Here is a 26,770-nt window from a genome sequence, read left to right on the forward strand (position 1 = left end):
CTTTCTCATCTCAGGGTCATCCAACGTTATTGCCAACGTTGTGTTCAGTACAAGAGGCTCGGCCGGCGCGGAGGCCGTGAGGACCGAGGCCCCTGTACTGCTTTCGCTTGTGTTTGGGGGTTGTGGGTGTTGCACTACCGGTTGGGAGGGTGCGTATGGAGGGGGCATGTAAATGATCGGGGGACCTAATAGCAATTCGTCATTCGTTCGTTGCATAGAAGACAACTCAGGGTAGAGCATAGAGGGGGTCCTAACAGGGTACTGGCCTGATGTTTCAGGCTCCTGTCTTAGTTTAGCTTCCCTTCTCTCCTTTATTTCTTCTTCTAACTTTCTAGCGGCAAGGTGAGCTGCCTTTCGTAATTCCTTTTCTGCTTTTACTTCTTCCCTCTTTTTCCGTTGTGTTGCTTCTTTGCGCCACATGCCGATACTGTCAAGCATAGTAGGCGTCGTTTTATTACTACGCAGAGCTATTTCTAGCATTTCTATTTTATGGTCGTCGAAGGATCCCATCAGTGGCCACTGACTCTCGGGGTCCTTCTTTGTATATTTATGCCATAGCTTGCTATAAGCTACGGCGACTAGTCCATATTTAGTGAACATGTCCTTATTAGGGGTGCCCTCCAGTGGAGCCGGGTGGTCCACCTCTAATAAGCGGTCCGGGCAGAACCAACTACCAATCAGTGGGGAGAAGATAGGCATGACGGGTTACAACGGGGACAAAAGTCAGCACTACCTATCTTTTCACTGCTTGCAAAGACTAGATAGAATATCTCTATTCCTCGTTATTTGTAAGCAGAGAATACCTCCAAAGAACCAATATCGAACAACTAGTGTTCGGACAATCAATCAATCAATGGTGAGAAAGAGATAGGCACGACGGGTTACAATGGGGACAAAAGTCTGCGTTACCTACCCTTCACTATTTGCAAAGACTAGACAGAATATTTCTATTCTACGTTATTTGCAGAGAATATCTCAAAGAGCACTATCCTTCAAAACAATCAATATTCGGACAATCAATCAGTGGGGAGATAAAAATAGGCACGACGGGTTACAATGGGGACAAAAGTCTGCGTTACCTACCCTTCACTATCTGCAAAGGAAGAGAGAGTATTTCTACTCCTCCCCGTTTGTAGACAGCGAATATCTCAAAGAGAACAATCAATAAGCAAATACTAGTATTTCAATCAATCAATCAATCGTTTCGCAATTTGTCGTGTTTCACGACCTTACCCGGACCGCGTGGACAGTTTCTCGTCTTCCGCCTCCAGCGCCCGATCGTCCTCTACTCTCTGTTATTGCCGCAGCACTCCTGATGGTTCCCAGTCAGGACCGTAGATCACTCGAGAGAGGTCTGGTCGGAACCAGTGAAGTTCGGATGATCGGCTGCCAGACGAGGGTCTATCGGGCAGGAGCTCTCCCGATCGTTGCAGTCGTTCACTCTGTCGTCGGGACCTCTCCCACTGGATCCACGTGTCGCTGATGGGCCCCACGCTTGGGACGCCAATTGTTAAATGGTAGCGGCAGTCGTAGTCGATAACCTTTCAAGTATTGCCCGGCGGTAATCGCCTCTTATACCATTCGATGCTAAACCAATAAAGAGGCAGGCGCCGGAGACTGGAAGGCAGGAAACAAAGTTTTATTCCGTCGGAGTGGAACACATCAGATCAGACAGCGAGGTATCGTCACGAGGTGCTCTAACCACATCTCTGAGGCCTGGCCTCTTATACACAGGTTTATGACTTTATTGCAGGTTTATCATACATGGCACATTCTTGAGATCGCTTTGATACATGAAAGAACATCCTCAGAATCCCCACTTCAAGCTCATTCCCACACATATCTACAGTGGAAGTCCCCACCCCACCCACAGTAGGAGATGGCTATGACACAGCTGGACATTCCGCCAATTCCCGGGGGTGTGTGTGACCGGTCGGGTCTCAGGGGGTGGGGGGCCTTGATCTACTGTAATCCCTTTGATGTGGGGTGTTTCCCTTACAGTAGGGGCAATAAACTGCATCCGCAGGGCTAGGTGATGGCCTGGGATCGGTTCGGACAATTGAGCGCAGAGGAAGGGGGTTATCAAAGAGATGCATGACCATGTATGGGATGTCGGTCAGGCGTGGGATGTGGTTCCATGGCAGGGTCGCGCAGAAGGAGAGGGTTTATGGCCTGTGTATGAGAGAGCGGGGGAGGCCGGCGCGCGGGGGAATGCTTGCAGCGCCAGGGGGACGCGCTGGCGATCGGCAATGAGCAGGGAGAGACCAGGGTGCCTAAAATGGCTGCCGTGCGCTTTCCTGTGTGTCGCGCTGGGGAGAGACAAGATGGCGCAGATAATGTTCAGTTCGCAAGCTAAATTTCCACAGGAGGGGGGTGGGGAGTAAACAAACAAGTGCTAAAAAGGCTACAGATGGTACAACATGCGGCTGCCCAGTTGGTGTTGAAACTACCTCGCCATTACTCGGCCTCGGCAGCCCTTAAAGCCCTCCACTGGCTGCCGATCCATAAAATAATTGTATCTAAGTTCCTCCTAATTACCTTTAGAGCGTTCAGGACATCAGGGCCAGCATATTTAACCGCCAGGTTTACACCTAATGTTGCTGCCACAACACTTAGATCGTACTCAGAGAATCAGCTCAACCCCCCGCCCCCATTTAAACTTAAAACCAAAGGAGGAAAATCCTTGGCAGCCATGGGGACCAGAGCCTGGAACATCTTGCCCACGCAGCAAAGACTTTTGGAATCTGAAGCTCTCATCAATAAAGCCTGTAAGACGTGGATGTTTACAATCTCTGAAGCACTTTGTTTCTCCCTGATGTAATTATTACACAATCTATGCCTGTCTGAATTTCTGCTTTCCGCATAGTGCCAAGATGCTCTGTTTGGAGTGATGGTTGCGCTTTATAAATGTAGAATCAGATCAAATCCAGTCAGTGTTGTGCCAGTGCTTAAGAATGCCCCCTTTCTAGACAAATCACTGGTACGCTGGTGAATATCCATCCGGTTGGCACGAGACTCTGTGTATTCAGAATCATGGCTGTGGATTGAAATTTGGCATTTTTAGTGTTTCTTTATCATAGTTGGTCCCCTGCTAATGCACAATCAACAGTCAGTTTCTGTTTGAATTCAATTCCACATTAGAATTTGGTCGATGTTCTGATTATCCTCAATTTTCTCCGTTTATTGCTCCTAATAATTGAAGCGCTTCCTATATTGATCAAAGTATTGTCAATGCGACTTTATTCTCCCCACAACGATTGTCTCTTTGCTGCATTCATTGTACATAATGACTATTGCAAACTGCAGTATTTGCCTACCTCCTTAAAATGACTGCTTCCTCTGCCTACTAGAGTAACGTTAAAACGCCTGATGTGGAGTTTTCAGTGACTTAACTACCATATGAAAGCCTAGAAAATGGATGCATGAGTGAGGAAGCATGCAATCAACATGGCTTTCTTCCAGGATGACACTTGATCGGCTCTCCTCATGCTTCACCTTCGAGGATAGGACTATTCGCGGTGCCAAGCCTCCATCTTGTCTGTCAGAGTGCTGCTGTAGAAATTGCTCAACTGTAAAGTGGACAGGTCGGTGCTAGTCCTGATTTCTTATGATGTCATCTGGTGTCCTTGGTTGATTTCTGTGTTCCCTCCAAATTTTGAAGCAGTGTTATGTGCATCTGCAGGTTTCATGTACATGCACACATTAGGTGTGGTTGCAGCGGGGGATTTCAATCCTACTATGGATAACGCTTCTCATGGGTTTGGTGGCACCCACGGATTAGTGGCCAGTCTGCTTCATCAGTTCTTCTGAGTCCCTTCATGATTTGGTTGACACCTATAGGCCAGGGAGGAATAATGCCTGTGGAAATATGTTATATTCCACTTTTCCGTGTTGGGAATAGATAGGTTTTGGTTTCTAAAGAGCTCACCTGTTATTGCACTCCTGTAGCACACTGCCTCCACTGCCTCTGATCGCTTCGAAGGTATTTCAAACACAGCACTTGATGCTTTTACTTAACACGTGCAACCGGGGGAAACGCTGTGTTTAAAAATAACTTATGGGTTTAAAAGCACCTGCTGCAGAGTTACTTGTGTGCTGAGCAGTGTCCAGGCAACAATAAAAATGTCAAAGTAACTCTGGTGATTAATGTTCCTGCCGAAAAGAGATCAGAGTTTGTCTAGTGGCAATTTTGACTCAATATAAAGTAGCGCAGAGGCTTAATGCACCAGCTGCAAAGAACATGTACCATGCAGATCACAGAACATCAGAGTGTGAATGAACTATGTGTAGTGCCACAAAAAATGAAATGCATTAGACAGAGGACCTATTGATAGATGAGGATCACATTTGAAGGGTGGTAGTAAGGGGATTCATGGATTCATCAACACTGACAAAACTGAGGTGCTGATCTTTGGGGAGCAACTTTGGAAAGAACTCCTGGTGGCGGTCTGAGCTAGGACCTTCACCACATCGACAGACCATTTCTGCAGCCTAAGCATCATCCTGAAATGAAATTAAATTTTGTACTTGTATAGCGCACTGCTGCCCCAGCAACAGGGCGTCCTGGCGCTTGTACTCATACCGCTGTGGAACCCTTCCTGGCTTTCCCTGTGAAATGTCCACTCCTGGGCACCCACAAGGTGAAGCCAGGCATCCCCAGCGCTGTTGGGGCCATTGTGGAGATTAAGCAAGCTATTGCCCAATACACCACCAAGTTGGGTGACTCCGCGGCCGCTCGTGCGGCCTATCTATCGTGAATCGCTCTTGTGTTCCTGGATAGGGGCATGCAGGAGTTCATGGCGGAACCTATAACGGTGGCGGAAGTGCGGGGGGCGATCAAAGTGCTTCGGGGCTCTTCAGCCCCGGGCCTTGATGGCTTCTCCGCTGACTTTTACAAGGCCTTTTCTGATCTGCTGGCGCCCAAGTTAATAGAGGTGTATGCGGAGGCCTTGGAGCGTGGCTCCCTCCCGTCTACTCTGAGTGAGGCAGTCATTGTGCTGCTCCCGAAGCCGAATAAGGACCCGACGTTGTGTGGGTCGTACAGGCCCCTCTCCCTCTTAAACACTGACTATAAGATCTTGGCCAAGATAGTAGCCAACAGGCTTTCCCAGCTGATGGAATTCATTATATCGCCCGCACAGTCTGGCTTTGTCCCCCGCCGCTCGACGTCGCTAAATTTGCGTACGCTGTTCACGGTTCTGCACAGAATTAACCCGACCACACCGGCTGCAGCGATCCTCCTAGACACCGAAAAAGCGTTCGATTCTTTAGAATGGCCTTTCTTTCTTTCCGTCATGGAGCGCATGGGCATGCCTGCGAACTTCCTGGCGACTGTCAGACTTCTCTATAGTCGCCCTACGGCCCGTTTGCGTCTCAACGGCACGCTATCTCGCCCATTCTCGCTCACGCGCGGTACGCGGCAGGGTTGCTCGCTTTCACCGCTCTTGTTTATTTTGGCTATGGACCCCCTGATTCGGCATTTCCAGGAGCGGCACCTCCACAGGGGTCTCCAGTTTCGGACGGGCCCATTGCTGGCCTCTCTCTATGCCGATGACACAATCCTGTATGTCAGGGAGCCGCAGGCCAACCTTGCCCCCTTGATACATGAAATCCTCCGTTTCGGTAGCCACTCGGGTCTGGGCATAAACTGGCATAAGTCCATCATCTTTCCATTGACTAGTGGCACCTCCCCATGGCAGTGTGAGTTCCCTCTGGAGTGGTGCCCGGACTCGGTGCGGTACTTGGGCATACAAATACATTTGAACACGGACGAAATCATCCGCCTCAACTATGGCCGCGCGATTGCGCGACTGGAGACTCAGGTGGATGGGTGGCTGCGGCTCCCGCTCTCTATGTCCGCTAGGATAGCTATTCTTAAAATGATAGTGCTCCCCAAATTTTTGTATCTTTTCAATAATATCCCTATTCCTCTAACCCGGACCTTTTTCCGCACTCTGCGGTCCCTCATGATTAGACTGGTCTGGGGCGGGAAACACCCCCGGATCCGCTGGGCGACTCTCACACTCCCACAGGATCGAGGTGGCCTTGGAGTGCCTGATTTATATTTATACTACCTAGTCGCTCAGTGTGCACATGCCTATGCCTGGTATCACCCTGATGCTCGGATCCCATTCCTTCGCCCAGAGGCAGACTTTGTCCTCCCAGGTCGCCTGTCGGCGGTGTTGCCCAGAGGTGTCCCCAGAGACCCAATGGACATTCAAACGGTATCTACCACCAGCTGGGCGTGGAGCAGGCTCTCGCGCTATTTGGCTCAGCCTCTGCTGTATTCTTCTTCCCTCCCGCTACCCAACCCTGGGCTATTACCGGGCACGGATGAAGCACTGGTGCAACGAACGTTGACGAAATTTGACCTCACCAGGATCGGGGACTTATACCCGGGTGGGCACATTTTCTCAGCATCGGAAGACGCGCGATTCAGTGATGCTACATTCATGGACCGGTTCGTTCTTCGCCGGCTCTATTGCGCCGCCCGGGCGGAGATTAAGGGATTTCCCCTCGAGCCGGCCTCCTTGGAACCCCTCACCACCCTGATTGACGCCGATACGGGGGCACATATTGTTTCCAAGCTGTACAGGGCGTGCGCAGCACGGGTCCCCTGTACGAACGATCGTGCGCGGGAGGAATGGGGAACAGACCTGGGTAGGCCTATCACGGACGAACAATGGACGGCATGTTGCAAGGTCACCGACACGGTGTCACTGAACAGTCGTCACAAACTCCTACACTATAAATTCCTACGCCGTTGGTATATGACCCCTGTTAGACTCCATGCCATTGATCCCGCGCGGCCACACACCTGCTGGAAATGCGCTACACCACATGCCGATTTTGCACACATGTCTTGGACGTGTCCGAGACTACAGACATTCTGGACACAGGTTCACAAGATCCTAGAAGAGATGCTAGAGCTTACTCTGGTTCCCACTCCTGAGGTCGCACTGTTGGGGTATACCGTCAATTTCCCAAAGAATGTCCGTAAATTGGCCTCTCTGGGGCTTCTCCTGGCCAAGAGGGAGATAGCAAGGTACTGGGGGAAGAAGACAGCTCCCACGTCCAAGACGTGGCTGACGGCCATGGCTTTCTGTAGCACGAATAGCGAGATCTACTCTAGTCTCCTCCCCACGATGGCGCGTCCTAGGGACATCTGGGGCCCGTATAAAACGTACATTGCAGGCTTACCTGGCTCAACCCCGCCATCCCCGAATCCCGGAATAGCTCCCACTGGAGTGGGGTAGGTTGTACCAACCAATGTTACGCAGATGTAGTGGTCAGGGGAGGGTGCGGACGCAGGGATATTTAGCTCCTGGGGTCAGGTACTGTGTGCCACATGGCGTTTTCCCATGTTCGAGATATGAGCAGGGGTGGAGGGTGGCTTTAGTGCCCTAGAGACAGAGCACGGGTCAGAGATCCCCCTGGTTCAGGTTCGGGCAGGTGTCGATGATGGATTGGTAGATGGGGTCTTGTTGTCAGTTGCATTGATGATGTGGTATTGTTTATCTAAGAACCGGAAGTGTCACACAGTGGCTACGGATTTGCTTTTTGTTGATTGCACAGCCGTAAACTTTGTATTATTGGATTTGCCTAATTTCAATAAAATTTTTCAAAAAAAAAAAAAAAAAAAGCAAGCTATTGCCCAGAGTTGCAGAGTGGGACCCATGATTAGAGTAGGCACCGAGGCAAAAAATGTCAGGTCCGAGAAATTGAGCCCAAGACCCGCCGAGGCGGGAATTGAACCTTGGTCAGATCTCTGCATCAGGGTCTGCCGCTCTAACCATTGAGCCACACTTCTCCACCTAGACAGCAAACTCACTATGAAAAGCCAGATCAATGCAGTCTTGTATGCCAGCTTCCTCACGCTTCGCATGCTCTGGAAAGTCTTCATATTGCTCCCCATTAACACCAGATGAACCGTCACTAAAGCCATACTCAGCAGCCAGATGGACTATGGCAACGTATCACCTCCTGAAGAGATTGCCGACCTTACAGAACGCAGCAGCCAGACTTATCTTCGACCTCCGCAAATGAACCAAGATCACCCCCCACCTCAAAAAGCTCCACTGGTCCCCATCCAGAAGAGATGCCAATTTAAGACACTGATCCACGCTTTCAAAGCCCTCCACGATCAAGAACTAGAATACATCAACCGCTGAATGAATTTCCACTACCCATTCAGACACCTGCGCTCCGCCACTCTCTCCCTCGCTCACACCCTCCACATCTGCCGAAGCAACAGTGAAGGACGCTCCTTCTCCTACCTCACTGGCAGCTCCTGGGATGGCCTTCCCCTTTACCTCCGCACCTCACCTTCTCTTCTAGAGTTCAGGAAGGGACTCAAGACCTGGCTGTCCAACCGAACCATCCGAAATGGCAGCCCTCAGAGCCTGGATACCCCTGAGGGTGATTAGCCGCGCTTTACAAATCCTGTTTGATTGATTGAGAAGGAAGATTTGGGGGGCGTAAAAACAAACTGTTGCACCTGAAACCACCAGCACTAAAACTGGCCCTACATGTGTGTGTCATTGCATTGCACATTGACTCTGCAGCCACGGAGAGCATGTGTTCAACTTCATCCTATCACCTACCAAAATAGGCAAAATGAATTTCCTTATTTGTCCAAAATCAGCAAGGTACCACTTTTGAGGCTTGCTTCGTAACTTCCTCTTCTCCAACAAAAAAATCAGTTGTATGAAGATATTATCAATTGTTTAATTACTTTGTAACATGTCTGATTTGAACGCACTACCCTGGAGGCGATGTACCAGAGAAAGTATACATGTCTATTTAATCTACCTTGGGTGTTGAATCATTTGTTCCCTGTATACATTCTTCATTTACATAGCTTGACAGTTTTAATTGCTGTTTGTCCTTCACTTTGCTTCGTAGGGTTTGAAACCATTTCAGGAGCCTCGAGAAGGCTATGCAGTGTCCATGAGGAGCCGGCAGGATAAGAATGATACGCTACAGCATGACCATGAGAGCCTGCAGTGTAAGGTGGGGAGGTCCTTGGACGCAGTGCAGAAGCATTCTGGAACTCAATGGGATGCCCTCCAGGAAGCAGTACAAGGGCACACAAATGAAGACAGGTGATGTTTCCTTCTGAATCCATTATCCTTTCCTTGCCTAGAAACCTAACAGACCTCTGTATGAAAAAAGAGTCATTCAGATAGGTAACTGAGGCATCTTTTATTTGTAGCAGTGTATAGTACAATAGCAAGCACTGTGTAAATAACTCAAGTTATTAGATAAACACCCTGCTCATCTAAATTCTGTGAATATTTTCTGTATGCTGTTGGCTTGTAGTCCAAGGTCCCAACCTATAAAGCCCTATATATATATCTATATATATCTATATATATATCTATATATATATCTATTTAATTTTTTTTATTTTACAGCGTTTTATATAGCGCGAACTTGACCCGAATCGGGTATCAGAGCGCCTTACATAGCACCATTTGCATTACATGTGGACACATTCATTTTTGTTAGGCACGGGTAGATTAAGTGATTTTCCCAGAATCACAGGATGCTCAGCGTCATTGCCGAGACTGGAACCCAGTTCCCCAGATTCGAGGTCGATTGCCCTAACCGTTAGGCCAACTCCTCTCTAGCTTGATTAACTAGTGCAATGAATTCACAATAAATGAATTTGCACTTGTAAATCTTTTTTTCGTAAATAATTTTAGGCATACGATTGGGGAGTCGAGGGCAAGGACACCCTGGAAAATGTGGGAGCACCTACCAACTCCTGAGTATACGGGTATCTAAAAAACACAAACGTTTTTGCAGATCTGTAATGTGGTGTTTTGTGGTAATGATGATGAGGGTTCTGTCATATTGTACAACAGTAGTTGTTTTGCTTTCTGTTTTAACTGGTTTGTTGTGATGTGACCTGTTATGTTTTAAAAAGTTTTGATTATGAGGGTGGTGGCCAACCAAGATGGCCGTGCAGACGTGAGCACAACAGCTCCGTTGCCCAAACTGGTTTAATTATTGACACCGCCACGGTGCAGTCACCAAAAGTGCGGAAATGTACCGGAGATAAAGTGGAAACGTCACCGGTCTCCCTTGCACCGTTTGGGACAGCGTCTAGAGCATCGGATGGCAGGCGATTGAGGCCCCAGTGAGAGGCTGCTGTCCCCGCTGGAGCTTCGCCCCTGGCTGTCGGCGGTGCTGTCCCGGAGGTGCGGAGCGGACTTCATGGGTCCAGCGGCGAGGCGTGCCACATCGACGCCAGATGTGTTTTGAAGCCTTCAGAGATCCTACGCCTGCAACACCACCATGAGTGACTGTGGCATAAGGCTGAAGACACTGCGGCCGCCATTTCCCAGTGGCGGGGACCGGACGGGCGAGGCGGGCGGATGCTCGGCAGGGAGGAAGCGGACATCTGATAGCAGCGGGAGGTGCGGCAGTGGGTTTACCTTGCTGGCTAGGGTCCCCTCACGGCCCTGATAGCACTTCCTCGCTGCCCCTGGGGAGGCAATAAATACAGCGGTGCCTGACTTCAACATGGCACCCGCGGTGGACGCTATGCCTTGTGTGAGCACTGGGCCCCCTTACACGGCGGCAGATCGGCACTAGAGGAGGGGTCTCATCCGCTCCACACAGCACTGGAGCACTTTGCAGTGCATAGCTCCAAAAAGGCACAGGGACCCAGTCTGCAGCCTCAGTGGCGACTCCTTCCAGCGACAGGCCGGTCATATAAGATTGATGGCTGAAGCGGCCACCTAATACCAGAGGGACAGCAGGGGTGGACTGAGGCATCCCGACGTGTGGAGAATTGCCGAAGGAGCAGGAACCTTGGCCAGGATGTTGCCCTCGCGTCCTGACTGGGTTCAGGGGGCAGCGCTAGAGAGAGGAACACAGCCCTTCAAGGCTCTGCGACTCAGGAGTCCCGGGGTTGGGACATCCCCGGCTCACGCCGCCTGCTCCTCTATGCCGCCTAAAAAACAACCCCAGAGCAACAGGTTGTCTGCATACTTTGTGCCTAACTCCGATACGGAACCACGACAGAGTGCACACGAGGAGGGCGAAATGGCTCTCTCAAAGGATGACCTGCTCGCCTTTCTGGGAGCATTTAAGCAGGAGCTGAGGGATGAACTAAAGGCAGACTGGTACCAACCATTGGATGCTTTGAAGGCAGATCTAAGTGGCAGACTCACCTCCCTGCAGCAAGATATCGACTCACTGGGCACGAGAGTGCTGGATGCGGAGACTAGAAATGCGGAACTCGAACAGAGAACAGAACACATCTCAGCCCTAACGAAAGATCTCCAGACTCAGCTCACGGCAACGCAACTGAAACAGGAGGATCTGGAGAACCGCTCTTGGTGAGATAATATACGGATCCACAATCTGGACGAAGGAGCGGAAGGCCAAGACCTCGAGGCCAAGACCTGTTCTCGGAAATACTGGGACTATCGACGGTGAAGGTGAAAATGGAGAGAGTCCATAGAGTGTGGATGCTCCTACAAGGAGAGAAACGTCGACCAAGGGACATCCTCGCCAAACTGCACTCCTTCAAAACTAAGGGGGCGATAATCCAGGTGGCCAGAAAAAGGGATGTGGTGAAGTTTCAGGGGCTCGCCTGTGAACTGTTCAAAGCAATCTTCCCGGCGACCTTGGCGCGACGTCAGCAATTTCAGCCTGTTACAGACAAGCTACGCCAAGACAATATCCGCTACAGATGGACATACCCTTTTGGTCTCAGCTTTGAATTCAAAAACAGAGCGCGCCACGTCACTGAGGTCCAGCACGCGTGCAGGGTCTTGGGGATCCCACTGCCTGTTCACGATCCCGGGGAGAATACCCCAGCTCTTCAAAGCATTGAGATGGCTGGAGGGGGTGAATCAAGCGAGTGACCACCCCGCCGACTCCCCAAACCAAAGAATACCCAAGATACCACTGACCCGAATTGAGGAGCGCCGCGGAGAGACTCTGTTAGGAGAGTAGATAGATCGGATCAAAAGAACTGCATTCTTAGGGCCTGGGGGAGTGGAGATGTATACATTCTGTGAAACAGACGGCAACGACTTTGTTCCACTTTCTCTGCAGACTCAGTATTATTAGAGTCCAAACGTCTGTGCAATGGAGGCTGCCCACCCCATCCTTCTGAGCAAGCTCCGACGATCGGAGCCTTTTACACTGATCATAGGGGGCCGGTGATTGTCTTTACAATTAGCTACATCATTGAGCTTTTGGCAACGGACTTTGGTCCTAATCGCCTCACAGTGTCGGTCAGACACTATGAAGGTACGCGGGACTGGGGTCAGACAGTTCCAAAGTAGACATTGTTCAACTTCACTGTTTTTTTTTCTTTCTTGCTCGGGTTTTCTTTTTGACCCTGGGTGCCGGGGATAACACATAAGGCTCTGAGAGGATGGGAGGATGAGGGGACACAGTATGCAGCAACCCCAGAAGGCGGGAGTCGGGCAGGGACGGGGGGGGGATGTAAAAAGGGATGGGTCCTAGGATGTGTTCTTATGAGGGTGCTTAAACCGTTGTCTTCACTATGGGGATCTCTACATTTCCTTGGAACGTAAGATGTATGAATGCCCCTTAAAGCATTACAAGATATGGAAATACCTCACAGATCAACACTATGACTTGGTGGCCCTCCAGGAGACCCACCTCAACCTGTCCGAGGATCATAGATTGAAACACAAATCATACCCACTGATCTACAAGTCTTCCGCCACTACAAAACATAACGGGGTAGCCCTGCTCTTTCATTCCTCTCTCAAATTCCAACCTGAGGACTACAAAACAGACAAGGAGGGGAGAGTCCTAATGGTGCTGGGACGGCTGCGGGGACAACAGTGCACCATAGCAACGATATATGCGACCAATACTAACCAGGCGAAATTCCTCCACTCTACGCTGTCTTTGCTGTGGGGCTTTGCGACAGGTGATATAATCCTCATGGCCGACTTAAACCTCACCTGGCACTCAGGGGCAGACAGTTCCAACCATCAAAAAATCCATACGGGTAGTTTTCCAAAAGCTCTGAAACAGGAGGTACAGGCAATGGGTCTCAGGGACGCATGGAGAGAAGTACACCCGGATGACACCGACTATACTTTCTTCTCTCATGTCCACTGCAGCTACTCAAGACTTGATTACACCTTCCTTGGTCAAACACTCACTAGTCAGGTTCGGGAAGCTACTATACACCCCATAGTCATTTCTGATCGCGCCCACTGGCGGTTTCCATGAAGTGGTCGTGCACTCCACTCAAGTCCAATAGGTGGTATTTCCCTACTGCCCTAATCCGAGACAAAACATCGCGCGATGCCCTGAAAACTTCCATTAGAGAATTCTTCCAAATGAATAGTCCTCAAGATACGTCCATGACAAATAACTGGGACACTTTCAAAGCAGTTATTCGGGGACAATATCTGTCCCTTATGTCTGCCCTTAATAAAGAGAGGGCGGCAGAGAGGTTACTCCTGGAGGGAGAATTAAAGACTGCGGAGCGCGAGCACAAAACCAATCCCAATCTCACGCTCCAAAGAAAAGTCACAGCCCTGAAAGGGAAGCTACATGCAATATACTCGAATAGGGCGGAATTGACCCCTCTTCGCCTCCAGCAGACGTCGTATGCTCAGGGTAACAAAATAGGGGCGCATCTGGCACAACAATTAAGGGTAAAAAGGGAACGGTAGCATATCGCAAGCATGAAGGATCCAAAAAGGAGTCCAGATTAGGGAGGAACCAGGTAAAGCGCGATTGTTCAAAGACTTCTATGATACCCTCTATACTCCCGACCACGCCAACCCACACACTCAAGCAACCTACCTGAACTCAGTGATACTTCCTCAGGTGACGCGCTGCCAGAACGAGCTACTCGGGGAACCTATCTTGGAGGAGGAGGTTCATGCGGCCCTAAAAACCTTTAAGCAAACACAAAGCCCCAGGGTCGGATGGTCTGCCTGTTCAATTTTATAAAAGCTTTAGCGAGAAACTTACTCCCCAACTGACACTTCTTTTCAACTACATAGCGACTGCTTCGCAGGTGACTCGCATCATGAGCGAAGCATTAATTACTGTGATCCCTAAGGCCAAGAAGGATCCCTAGCTGTGTGGTTCTTTCCACCTCATCGCACTTCTTAACCCGGATGCTAAACTCTATTCCAAGATACTGGCCTCGCGGTTGGACAAACTGATGCCAGATCTTATACATCCAGACCAATCCGGATTCATTGGGGGCAGACAAACACACGATAATGTACGCAGGGTGATCCACTTAATAGAGAAATCACATAAGAAACAGATTCCGGCAGTTCTCCTGGGGTTAGATGCCGAGAAGGCGCTCGATCAGGTGGACTGGGCCTTTCTCTTCTGGGTCCTCAGGGCTTTGGATTCTGCGACACTTTTATCAACATGATACGAGCTAACTTTGCAGCTCCGAGTGCCAAGATCTTGGTTAACATGGTGGCTTCAGATCCTGTCTTGCTGGGGAGAGGAACGAGACAGGGGTGTCCACTGTCCCCAATCCTCTTTGCATTAAGTATCTGACCACTTGCGGTGACTATTAGGGAATCCCTGGAGATTAGAGGGCTGCCCTTTAGTTCTGACAAACATAAGATATTTTTGTTTGCCGACGACATTTTGTTGACGTTATCAGATTCCCTGAGCTCCGTGACTGCAGCACAAGAGGCGCTGACCCGGTTTGAGCTGGTAGGCGGTCCTAAAATTAACCTCCCTAAATCATTCCTACTAAATCTAACACTGCCAGAAGCCGAAATGAGAAACTTAGGCTTCTACACCTTTCCAACGTGCAAGAAGGACTTGACATACCTAGGGATTAAATTGACCCCCAAAGTCTCAGGCTTGTTCACTGCTAATTATCCTCCGCTCCTCACCCAATTACAGACTGACCTCAAGCGCTGGTCACCTCTCTATTTATCTTGGATCGGTAGACTTCATGCCATTAAGATGGTGGTACTGCCGAAATTTCTGCACTTGTTTCAGAGCCTTCCCATCAGCCTCGAGAAACACTTCCTACATAGAGCACACATACTACTTAAAAAATTTGTTTGGCAAAATAAAAGACCGCTGCTTCCATTCCACCTCTTGAGAACATCCACAGACGAAGGGGGCCTAGCTATGCCCGACTTGACACTCTATTACAACAAAGAAACAGTGGTTCCGTAGGGTGAAAAAGGTCTCTTTACAAAGATAGCATAAGTCATGCGTTATTCGAGATTTGCAATTAGTCATAGGCAACACACAAAACAAACTTTAAGGTATTCTGATATTTTTATATATAAATTGCGTCATTCATATATATACTCAAGGACATTTTGAAAGGCCGTCAAGGTACAAAGTGATAACAATTCGTGACAATGTGACAAGTAGTGCTCAGTGATAAAGTGCGTGATATATACAAAGTGCTTTAAAAAGTTGAAAGAATTCTGAGGGCCAGAAAACATGTATTTATAGTAGATCTGCGAACTGAGTAAATTCGTTTTTTCGCAGGCTCTGGCTACTGATCCAGGGGATAGTGTTGACGTTTCAACCCAGATACTGCACTACTATAAAGTCAGTGCAGGTCTTCATCTTCATCAGGACAGGGACAGGGGGTGACGGCATGTAGGTAGTAAGATGCTAGAATCAGGTGTGTTGTCGAGGAACAATGACTCATAGAATGTGTGGTGGTATAAAAATTCACCTAAGGGTAGTTCAAGGTTTAGCGTGGTTGGCTTGTACCTAGACCCTCCTTATAACAGTAAAAGGTATATTCAGGACATCTGATGTAATTCTGTGGTGAAGAAAAATGATTTAACATTTGTGTAAAGCTATTTAGTGGCAAATGAATTGCGAGGGGGTCGGGGGGAAGGGGGAGAGAGGGGGGGAAATAGGAGAAGGAGGGGTGGGGGGAAGAAGAAAAGGGGAAGGGGAGAGGGGGAAAGGGAGAGAAGAGGGGGAGAAAAGGAAAAGGAGGAAAGGGAAGGGAAGGGAAGGGGGAGGGTGGTCTGGGGGATGTTTGGAAAAATTGTCAACAACTGTTTTGCATGCTCACCTCAGGATGAGAAGCGTTCCAGTTAATTAAGTCAGTCACTTCAGGTAATGTGTCTGTAGAAAATTAGGATAGGGTTAAAGAGGGGGGGGGCGTCTAGCTATTAAAGAAAAGTGGCTCAATCGGCAAACGCTGCTCACCTTTGTTGAGGCTGAATCAATAGGAGCAGGCAGTCATTATTTCAGGTGCTTCATGTATTTTATCTGTTAAAAAGTAGGATACGATTTAGGAACGGGAGCCATCTAGCTAATAAAATGAAAGAGGCTCGAGCGGCAGTCACTGCTCACCTTGTATCGGACGTCAAGGGCTGGATGCTGAATCACGGGCGGCCGGCATTAGTCCTGGCTCGACTGTGTAGACTGACAGCAGCGCTTGCACTGAGCCTGCTGATGTAGCAGAAAAAACGTGTGCGTGTACGTCGCGCGTTTGTGAAGGATTGCCGGTTGCTCGGTAACGGATGACGCTGGCGCCGATTCGCGTCCAGCGTCATGCAGATTTGCCAGGTAGAGATTGGACCTGTCTAAGCGAATGAGGGGTCACCTAAAATTACATTCATTATCACGCAGGGGGCGGTGAACGCGCCCGTGCGATTATGTGTAAGACCATGTGGTGTAGTGAGATATCTCAATGCATTGATACAGTGATGATCTTCGACCATCATCATATCACGTTGAACAATACAGCATGGTATAGTACGAATTTTTCAATGCTTTTATACAATAATAATCTTCCAGCATTTTCACATACTGGGGAACAGGCAACATTACACTGTTGTTTTAATGATTGGTCATACGTCTGTTGTACGGATTCACTTATATAATAATGATAAAAAACGGAAAGCTAGGAAAGCTTCTTCTTTTCCAGAGTGCAAAACTTTCTCCTTTTTTAATTGGGCACAGTTCCAATTTCTAAGATATTTCCATATGTTGTGCGTGACTATATACAGTGTGTTACATACGTTGTACGTGTTTATAGCCATCATGATTAAGGTACAGTGGGTATGCAATCATGCAGTCGATTTCATGTATTGAAAGTTCAACATCTTTAACTAATTGCCAAGGAAATGGCAAAAGTACCCTAGTTCGATGCATTTATTATGCGTATACTATGCAACAAGGTTGCTGCAGTATCGTTCTAGACTAACATGTCGGTACTACCCAGTCAATTTCCAAGTGTTGTGCATGGGTGTATACAGGGTTCCAGGATTATATAAAACCATGCAGGGGGTAGTCAGATACCTGGCCATCTAGAAGGCACAATGTGGAAATTACGTAAAGTGGAGTGTCTACAGGGTAAGTGAACTGGACAGTTCAGAGTTGTCCCATTTGTTTCGATGTCTCCTCCATCTCGTTTAACCCATTTTGTACTAAGTTAAGTAAATGGATCCATCTGCACTCCTTATAGTTCAAACTCCTCATAATCGAACCCCCTCTAACATTGGGGATGATCTTCTCTAGTACCCACCATGTTAAGTTGTTAGGAGAGTGGTGGTGTGTCATGTAATGTTCAACCATGGGGGCCCCTTGGACCCTGCATTTTATCCTGCTCATGTGTTGCAAAATCCTGACTTTGGCTTTCTGGGTTGTTTGCCCAATGTATATAAGACCACAGGGGCACTGAATGGCATATATAACGTGTGAGCTGTTGCAATTGGTAAAGTGGGAAAGATTGTATGTTCTGTTGGTATGTACAAATGTGGTTCCTTCCTGGCATAGATCACACGCCTTGCATTGTCCACATTTGTGGTGTCCAGTCAATGGTGGAAGACCAAAATGGCTTCTGAGATCAGGTGGCTTAGGTGCTTCGAGGTATGCGTTTACAACTGTGTCCTTGATATTTTTGCCCCTCCTGAAGGCAAAGACGGGGTCCTGCGTGGTTTGTAGTTCACTGGCAACCAAATTCCAGTATTTCTTCACTACTTTTTTTATTTCGTTACTCTTGGTGTTGAATGTGGTAACGCAGACGATCTTGTCTGTCCCCATGTGTTTTTGACTAACCTCCAGCAGTTGTTCACGAGGGCAATACCAGGCCCACTTTTTGGCCCGTTTTAACAGTCCAGTTGGATAACCCCTCTCTTTGAGACAGATAGTGAGTATTTCGGATTCCTTGAAGTAATCAATCCTCCTTGTACAATTCCTTCTGAGCCTGAGGTACTGCCCGTAGGGTAAATTATCCCTCAGACTACGTGGATGATGGGACTAGTATTTCAGCAAAGAATTTCTCTCTATTGGTTTGCGGTACAAATCGCAGTATAGTAGTCCATCTTCTACACCGAATGTCAGATCTAAGAAGTCTATAGCTTCATTATTGTATGACATTGTGAACTGGATGTCATTGGATCTAGTGTTCAGCCAATTGAAGAATTCGTTCAGTTCATCGTTGTTTCCCGACCAGATCATTCCCACGTCATCAATATAAAGTTTCCATACCAAAATTTGGTTGAGATATGGGTTGGCATGGTTGTACAGATGTTCTTCTTCATAGTAGTCCATGTATATATTCGCCAGACTAGGGGCATAGGTAGCACCCATGGCTACTCCCTTGCATTGGTAGTAGAATTGTATTTTGAACATGAAATAGTTCTTTTTCATGGATATATCTAGTAAAGAAAGTAAGAATTCGGTTGGGATCCAATGAGGTCTTGGTCTAGTGTCCAATGTAGTTCTGATGACATCCAATGCTGTGTCTTGGGGAATCGATGTGTAGAGTGAAGACACATCTAATGTGACAAGCAGTTGGGTGTGGGTATCGAATGCCTGACCTTCAAGCAGCTGTATGATATGCATGGTATCTCTCACGAATGATTTGGTCTTCGGTACAAATGGTTGCAAAAAGTGATCAATGAATTGATTAAGTGGTTCCAAAATGGAACCACAGCCTGAAACAATTGGTATTCCAGGTGGCTTCTCTGCACGCTTATGTATCTTCGGCAATGTATATATGGTGGGGATCCTAGGTTCTTTATTGTTGAGAAACTCGTACTCCGACTGGCTTAAGAATCCTTCAGATAAACCCTCCTTGGTCAATCTCTCTATCAAGGATTTAAGGAAAGGGGTAGGGTCTCATGGAGTAGGTTGATAGCTGTCCAAAGCTCCAAGTTGCAGTTCGAGCTCCTCTACATAGTCACTGGTATTTTGTAATACCACCGCCCCACCTTTGTCTGCTGCTTTGATCACAATGGTTTTATCATTTCTCAGGGAACGTAGTGCAATTTTTTCTTCCTTACTGGTGTTGTATTTTATGTACTTTCTTTCCTCCAGATTTTGCATAGTCTCTTGGAGTACAGTTTTCTCGTATGCCAGTATCCTCTCACTCATCATGTAGGCTCCTGGTGTAAATGTGGAGGTGGGTCTGAAGCATGTGGCTGTTGGATATAGATTATAGGAGTTTTTACTAAAGTAATACTTTAATCTAATCTTGCGAAAGAAACGCTGGAGTTCAATTTTCACTTGGAAGGAGTCTGGGATCACTGTAGGAACAAAGGAAAGTCCCTGTGAGAGCACATCTCTCTCTGCATGAGATAGAGTGTGATGTGATAGATTGATGATGGGGTCTGATGTGGTGCTAGTGTTCGGGTTACTGGTCTTATGTAACTTATCCATTACGTTAGGTGGTTCCGCAATGCTGTGACCCTGTGGAGGAGTGTAAACCATCAGTTGATTGGTTGTTACTCGCATATTGTTCCCGGAGTAGTCTGTGTTATTATGGTGCTGGTCACTCCGTGTTTGGGTGTCTACCATCTGTATGTTTGTCTCCGTGTGGAAATCTCCCCATGCGTTTCCGGTTGGTAAAACCGTACTCGTGATGTGGCTTGTTGAGTGTTCCTTCCCCTGTTCCAACCTCCTGGTCTCTCCCAGTTCTGTGCTCTCCCCCGCCCCTGTTTTGTTGGCGATAACCTTCCCCTAAAAAACTCTACTACAAGGCAGCACAACTCCAGGTTGTAGTCAAGTGGTCTCACCGAGAATCGGACAAACACTGGTTACATATGGACCGGGCGATCGCCGGTCGAGTGATCTGGGACCTTATTTGGAAGCCGAAATTGGATCGTCCAGCAAATGCTTACATTAGCATACCTACCAATACGGCTCTTCAAACATGGAACGCTGTGCTGCGCCAGACTGAGTGGACGACATTCCCCTCCCCATTCACCCCCATACATTACAATCCAGCATTCCCCCCTGCACTAGAACCGGGTCCTTTCGATGCATGGAGGGAGGGGGGATGCCTCACCCTTACACACTTATTCCAGAATTGTGACAACAGTGACAAGGGTGTCACACAAAGCGGAGGACTGGGATTGGTCCCCTTACCACTGGGAGCCGTCTCCAACCCTGCCGGACGTCAGACACTGTCTTTCCCGCTGGGTTTCCTTCCCCCCTACCTCTTCCCTCCTTCATTCTTCAGAGTGTGCCCGTGACCAAAGCACTCCTCTCCCCTTATTGGGGAGGGATCCAGCATCTATGTCCTGGAGTCTCAGCGACCCCGTTGAGAGAGTACACCGTGACAAGGGAATCACACATAACTGAGGACTGAGAATGATCCCTGTTCCACGGGGAGCCGTCTCCCACCCAGCTGGACATCAGACACAGTTACTTCCCCGTCTCCACGCTGTGTCCCCTACTCCCGCCACCGCTGCATATCTCCTTCATTCTTTGGCTACCTCCCTTTTTCCTTTCCTCTCTCTCCTGAATTCCTCTCCTCCTGCCTGCTTTGTCTATCCTTATGCCTATGCGCCGCTTAATCTCCCTCCCCTCACCCTTTAACATTACCCCTTACCCCTCTACACGCCAAGAACCAACAGCTGTAACTTGTAACTGTTGTACCTTCCGTAACAATGTGTAATTTGTAACCTATGTAACTCTCTCATTTAAAGCGCTCTGATACCTCCGGGTCTAGCCAGCGCTATATAAAACTCAAGTAAATAAATAAAATGCCTCACCCTTACACACTTATTCCACAATTGGGACTTCCTAACGTTTGAAAACTGCCAATGTGACTTCAACTTGCCCAAGTCAGAATACTTTCACTATCTCCAACTACGCCACTGGGCCCTACAACCCGTGATTAGAGAAGGGGCGACAAGGGAACTCACACCTTTTGAACGCTACTTGACAAAAGCAGACACAATGAAAGGGGCTATCTCCTTCCTTCACACACTTCTGTTATGCACCTTACCCTTCCCTCCTCCCCGGTATCTTGACTTTTGGGAAAGAACTCTTGGCCAAGACATTACGGACACCCAGTGGAAAGCAATATGGAGGGACACACGACGCCATAATCATTCCCTGACGCAACGAGAGGCACATTATGACGTGCTCTATGACTGGTACCTATACCCCACCAAACTCAAAAAGATCTTTCCCAACACAACAGACCTATGCTGGAGAGGTGACAGCCTTCTTGGAGATTTCCGCCATATATGGTGGGATTGTCTGGTCATTCGCCCTTTTGGAATGAAATTCTCGCCCATATCAAAGACATCTTAGGTTATCACATCCCAGATTCTCCAGCATTTGTGCTTCTAGGACTTAGAGATCCAGGGTTGAAGTATCAAACCACAGCAGACCAAGCCATCTTGTGGCTTTGTTTGGGGGCAGCCAAGATGGCTTTGGCTGCAGCCTGGAAGCAGCAGGAGGCGCCAGCCATGATGCTATGGCAGGCACGCCTCTGGAAGGCATTAACCATGGAACGACTGAGTGACATCTATAGAGACACTCCACATGTTCCAGTTCTAAATAGCATACAGTCACACATCAGAGCGCGTCAGAGGCTTCACTCCCCACTTTCTAGTCGCCCAGGGTCGTAATTAGACTGAGTTACACCAGCCCAGATTTATGTTTTTTCCTCTTTTTCTTTCTGTGATTTGTTCCCACACAGTTGAGGGTTCATTCCCAGGTTCCCTTGTACTCTCACCATAAGCGGGTGCAGGAGTGATTATTTGGCCTAGGCACTGGGGATTGCGGAGGGGGGTGGGTTAGGGCTCCATGGGTAGGGCCAGTTTAAGACGAATTTGCTGTCCGCAATGTACTGGTAATGTGTATATGTCTTCTAGGAGAACCGTAATAACCGCAACACTCTGTACACGGAAATAGCATTATTACAGCTGTATACGGGATGTATGATTCTATGCATTTCCATGTGTCGTGACAATTGTGGTGAAAAATTCAATAAAAAACAAGTTTGAGAAAAAAAACCAGTTTTGGTATGTTGTTTTGTTTATTTTATTTTTTTAACTAGATTTTATTGGGGTTTTCCACAAGTGCTGCATCATCATTATACAATACATGATTGGTATTAGGTCAATTTAATGCCGTTGTCTTCTTCGTTTCTTACCACATCACAAACATTCTCAACTCCTCCCTCCTCACTTAAGTCAGTTCCTTACTTCAATTTTGTCACTGTATATGATGGGTCTGCACTCTTAGAGGTCGTTGTGTGTAGGCTTGTACAGGCTATACAGGAATGGGAGACAGGGTGTATTCAAAGAGGGGCTGCTAGATGTGGGCCCTGGTGTTCTGCTCCTGAGATGGAGATCTTGAGGGCGAGGCTGCAGTAGCGCCCAAATCCATTGCTATTAGTTCATCGACTAGCCCTCCCCAGGCCCTGGCTTTATCCAGTGTGCCTATACCTCAGTGTGCTTCCCTAATGAATATTCTCCCTTCACATCCTGACCATTTTTCTAGTTCCCTTCTCCATGTTATTATCTTAGGCCCTCCCGTTGACTTCCAGTTCCTGGTGATTTCCCATTTGGGCAGGACATATGCCAGGTCTTGGAATTTCCCAGTGACTTTGGTTTTGGCTATGTGTGGGAACCATCCTAGTACACAGTGACCCGGGGTGCGGTGAATCTCCCTGTCAGTGACAGTTTCAACTATATTCAAGACCTCCTCCCAAAAGGCGCTCAGAATAGGGCACTCCCAGAGCATGTGCAAAATGTGTGCCTTTCCCCACATCGGGGGCACACTGCCTCCTCCACTTGGAAATAGCTTCTAATTTTCATCGAGGTAAGGTACACCCTAATCAGAATATAGTAATTAATTAACTTACACTGTGCATTCCGCGAGTCCTTTGGTGTCCTTTTCAATATAGTATCCCGGTCTGCCTCAGATTTCGGATTCCCCACGTCCTCCTCCCACTGTGTTCGTAATCGTTCCATTGGTCTTTGGAGAACATTTCGTATTGCTTTATAAAGTCACAAGACTGTTTTGACTGTGCCCACTGATAGAACCACATATCGACAGCAGCTCAGCGTCTGTGGCTCTACTGATCTGGTACCCCAGTGTTTTCTGAATGCTGTGGTAAGGGCCCTATGAAGGAGGAAATGACCTTGAGGCAGATCAAATTGTGTGAAACCCATCAAACAGGAGTAGTTTAGAGTCTCGAAAGAGGTCCCCCACTTGAGTCGCCCCCGCTGTAACCCAAGAGTTAAGGTCCTTCCAGCTTCTGCCATGTGGCATATGTCAAAGCATGTCGAGGGGTAAGTCAGGAGAGTACAGGGTTCTACTGCAAGCCGTTTGCAAATATCTAGTCCCGCACTGGAGTATGACTCTGAGCTCTTTAGTGTCCCCAGCAGATCATCACAGTGTGCGTAATAGTACTTTTGTGAGTTCAGAGGATGCTGGCGTAAATGGGCCTATGGCCCTGTCCGGATTCCTTCTGGATGCCAGCCACTGGATCAGTCAGTTCAGGTGCACCGCAATAAAGTATGCTTCAGAGTCCGGGATCACCATTCCACCACTTGTCTGCAGCCCATCCCCCAAATAAACGATATGGCCTGTGTGTCCAGTTCTCAGAACACCGTCAGAGGTAGCCATATCGGAAATGTACCAAAGTAGTATAGAAGACTCGGCAGTGCCACCATCTTCAGGAGGGCCACCCTGTCCACCGCTGATAATGACAACATTTTGCAGAACGCCAAAGGATGATCGAAGGGAGCAGATCGCTCTACCGACATTGCCCTCCAATAGGTTGGAGGTATTATGGTATATCTTTACCGCTAGGTAATCCAGGCATCTAGGTTCCCATTGGAAGTGGCCTAGCTCGGCTGGGGAGGTCTATTGGGCATCGTAGGAAAGAGTCTGGATTTCTGCCAATTTACTCTCAGGCCTGATAGTAGGCCAAAACATTCCAGAATATTCCTCGCTCCCCTCAAATCCTCTCTCACGTCACGAAGGAAGATCAGGAGGTCATCCACATATAAGGCAATACAGTTTTGTGAATATCGCACTGCCAGTCCCTGATAGTCTTGTCCCATTCGTGAACAGCAGGCCAAAGGCTCCATAGCCAGTGCGAACAGTAGGGGAAACAGGGAGCATCCCTGTCGCGTTCCTCACTCCACCCTCTGGCCCAAAGAAATAGTCCTCCCCATTCGCAATCTGGCCGTTGGATTTGCATATAATAACTTCATCCACCTTAGAAATCCCCCACCTAGGCCTACCTTGCACAGCACCTCATATAGGAAGTGCCATTCGAGACTGTCGAATGCCTTCTCTATATCCACTGCGAACATAGCTCCTGTGGTCCTATCGCAGCTGTCAACGTCTAGTATGGACAGGAGTCACCTGATGTTAATGGCTGTATTCCGGCCTGGGATGAAACCCGCCTGGTCTAGATAGTTTAGTTTTGACATGTGGGGTAAAAGCCTGCCCGCCAATATCTTACTCAAAATTTTATGGTCAATATTTAGCATTGACAACCGTCTGTAGGCCGTGCAGTCGTGGGCTGAGTTTCCTTGGTTCCAGAACTGGTATTATGAGGGCCTCCTTGGTGTTGTTAGACAAAGTCCCCGCAGTCCAGTCCATGGAATACAGCAATATCAGTTGAAAAACCAGTTCACCCGAGTAGGTGGCATGGAACTCGACTGGGAAGCCATCAGTTCCCTCAGTCTTGTTACGTGCCATAGGTTTAATGGCTGCTCTCACTTCCTGAGGGGAGATGTCCGCACCCAGTGCCTCTGCCTCTACTCCTCCCAACTGCAGATAATCCCAGACTGCATCAGTGTTTCACACTGGGGCACTACGGTACAGGCTGGAGTAGTACAGGTCGAAATATGATTGACCCCCTCCTGTGTATATTTCCTGTCCACCTCGGAGTCTTCCAGCTCAACCACGGGTGAACCCCTGCTGGCTGGGTTCGCCGGCCAAGCCAACAGGGACCTCGACTTGTTACCATTTGGCGTGTGTCCCGTCCGTATACAGTTTAAAGTCAAAACATCTAAGTCTTTCAGAATACTTTGCTCTTCCTCTTTGGTGCCCGTTAATTCTGAATGCAGTTCTGGGTGTCCCTGCTGTCTCTGTTTAAACTCTCAAAGGTCCCGCTCTGCAGTCAGTTCTTCTTCCAGGAGTGTATGTCTAATCCCTTTGGTTTCTGATATGCACTGGCCCGGTAGGACAGCCTTAAAGGTATCCCACTCCACAAGAAGGAAAGGAGGACGTTCCCTATTTGTCACTGAAGAATTGGGCTATCTTTTCACGGATCACTTCCCCAAAGACTTGATCTTCTAAGGAGTCTGGCCAGAGCCTCCAGGTAGGTATTGAGGGCCTCGGGTGGCTCCATCCCAAGCCGAGGAGGACCGGGTAATGGTCCTCTATCATTAGGGCCAAGTTTTTAACCGTTTGGACTAAGATTTGGATGTCTGGGGTGCATAGAAAGGTGTCTAGGCAGACATGGACCTCGTGTAGGGCAGAGAAGTATGAATAATCTAGGTCGTGGGGGTGCAGGGTTCTCCAGGAATCAATCAGCCCCCATTGGCAACGCTAGGCTTCGAAGGTCTGGGTCGTGCGCACTGTCTGGGAATCTCACAGTGGTGGGTGAGATCTGTCTAATTGTCTCGTACTGGATCTCTTCTCTCCGATGTCAATGGACTCATGTTTCCTCTACTGATTTGCGCCACCATCTTAATCACGTTCAGCTGCTCTAATTGCATTTAAGCCTGTGATGGCGCAGCCAGGCTATTCGGCTTTCTCCGCGTTGAGAGCGGGAGCGGCGGGTACGCTGTTTTCGCCGTCTGTCTGTGGTCTCCAGTTGCGGACGTTGCTCCAGCCAATCCCAGATTTCTTGCGGTGTTTGAAATAATTTTGTGCTATCTTGCGCCACTACCCTTAGCCAGGCCGGGAAGAGCATGGTATATGGGAGAGTTGGCACAACTGGCGCTAAGCCTCTTGGAATGAAGCTCTTTTCTGATGCGCCTCACAATAGAAGTCTGAGAGCTCTTCTCTGCGGCAGGCCTGGGCCATGATGTGGTCTCGATCTTTGTAGTGTAGATGGCGCACCACCACCGGTTAGGATGGGGCTTCCAGCATGGGCAGACTTGTCGCAACCCGATGCACTCGTTTAAGAGTGAAAAACGTGGAGAGGCCTTCCTGGGCCACTTCAGTTCGTATCCACTGCTCGAGGTACTTTCCACCTTCTCTGGCAGCCCCAAGTTATTGTGGCACAAGCGTTTTTTGGAATCTTCTGCTCTGAGCTCCAGGGTGTGGATTTTGGATTCCATAGCATGCAGACGTTCCACTGTCGTTGCAAGTGTGGGCGATATGTCTGCCATGACCGGCTCTGTGGTGTTGACCCTCTCTGCCCATTGCGTTATCTATTGCACATCTTCTCCCTGTATCCAAGTGCCTAGCGCAGCTTTGGAACTTAAGTCCTGGCCGTCGCATCAGGCAGAGTCTTGGTAATGTTGCCTCTTATTTGAGCTTCACTTGCTCTGACCCTAGTTGAGCCTTGCATGTC

The 26,770-nt window shown here is 48.5% G+C and overlaps 1 protein-coding gene across 5 annotated transcripts in view; it reads left to right on the forward strand.

Moving 5' to 3' along the window:
- The window catches only part of DEUP1 (deuterosome assembly protein 1), a 425,119-nt gene that overhangs the window by 302,509 nt on the left and 95,840 nt on the right, over positions 1-26,770 (forward strand). For all 5 annotated transcript variants that reach the window (XM_085624053.1, XM_085624057.1, XM_085624056.1 and 2 more), the window contains one exon: positions 8,905-9,104. In XM_085624053.1, coding sequence (XP_085480179.1) covers positions 8,905-9,104 — 200 coding nt within the window. The remainder of the gene's footprint in view (positions 1-8,904; positions 9,105-26,770) is intronic.

Source organism: Triturus cristatus, chromosome 8 (assembly GCF_964204655.1).
Source record: "Triturus cristatus chromosome 8, aTriCri1.1, whole genome shotgun sequence".
Classification (NCBI taxonomy): domain Eukaryota; kingdom Metazoa; phylum Chordata; class Amphibia; order Caudata; family Salamandridae; genus Triturus; species Triturus cristatus.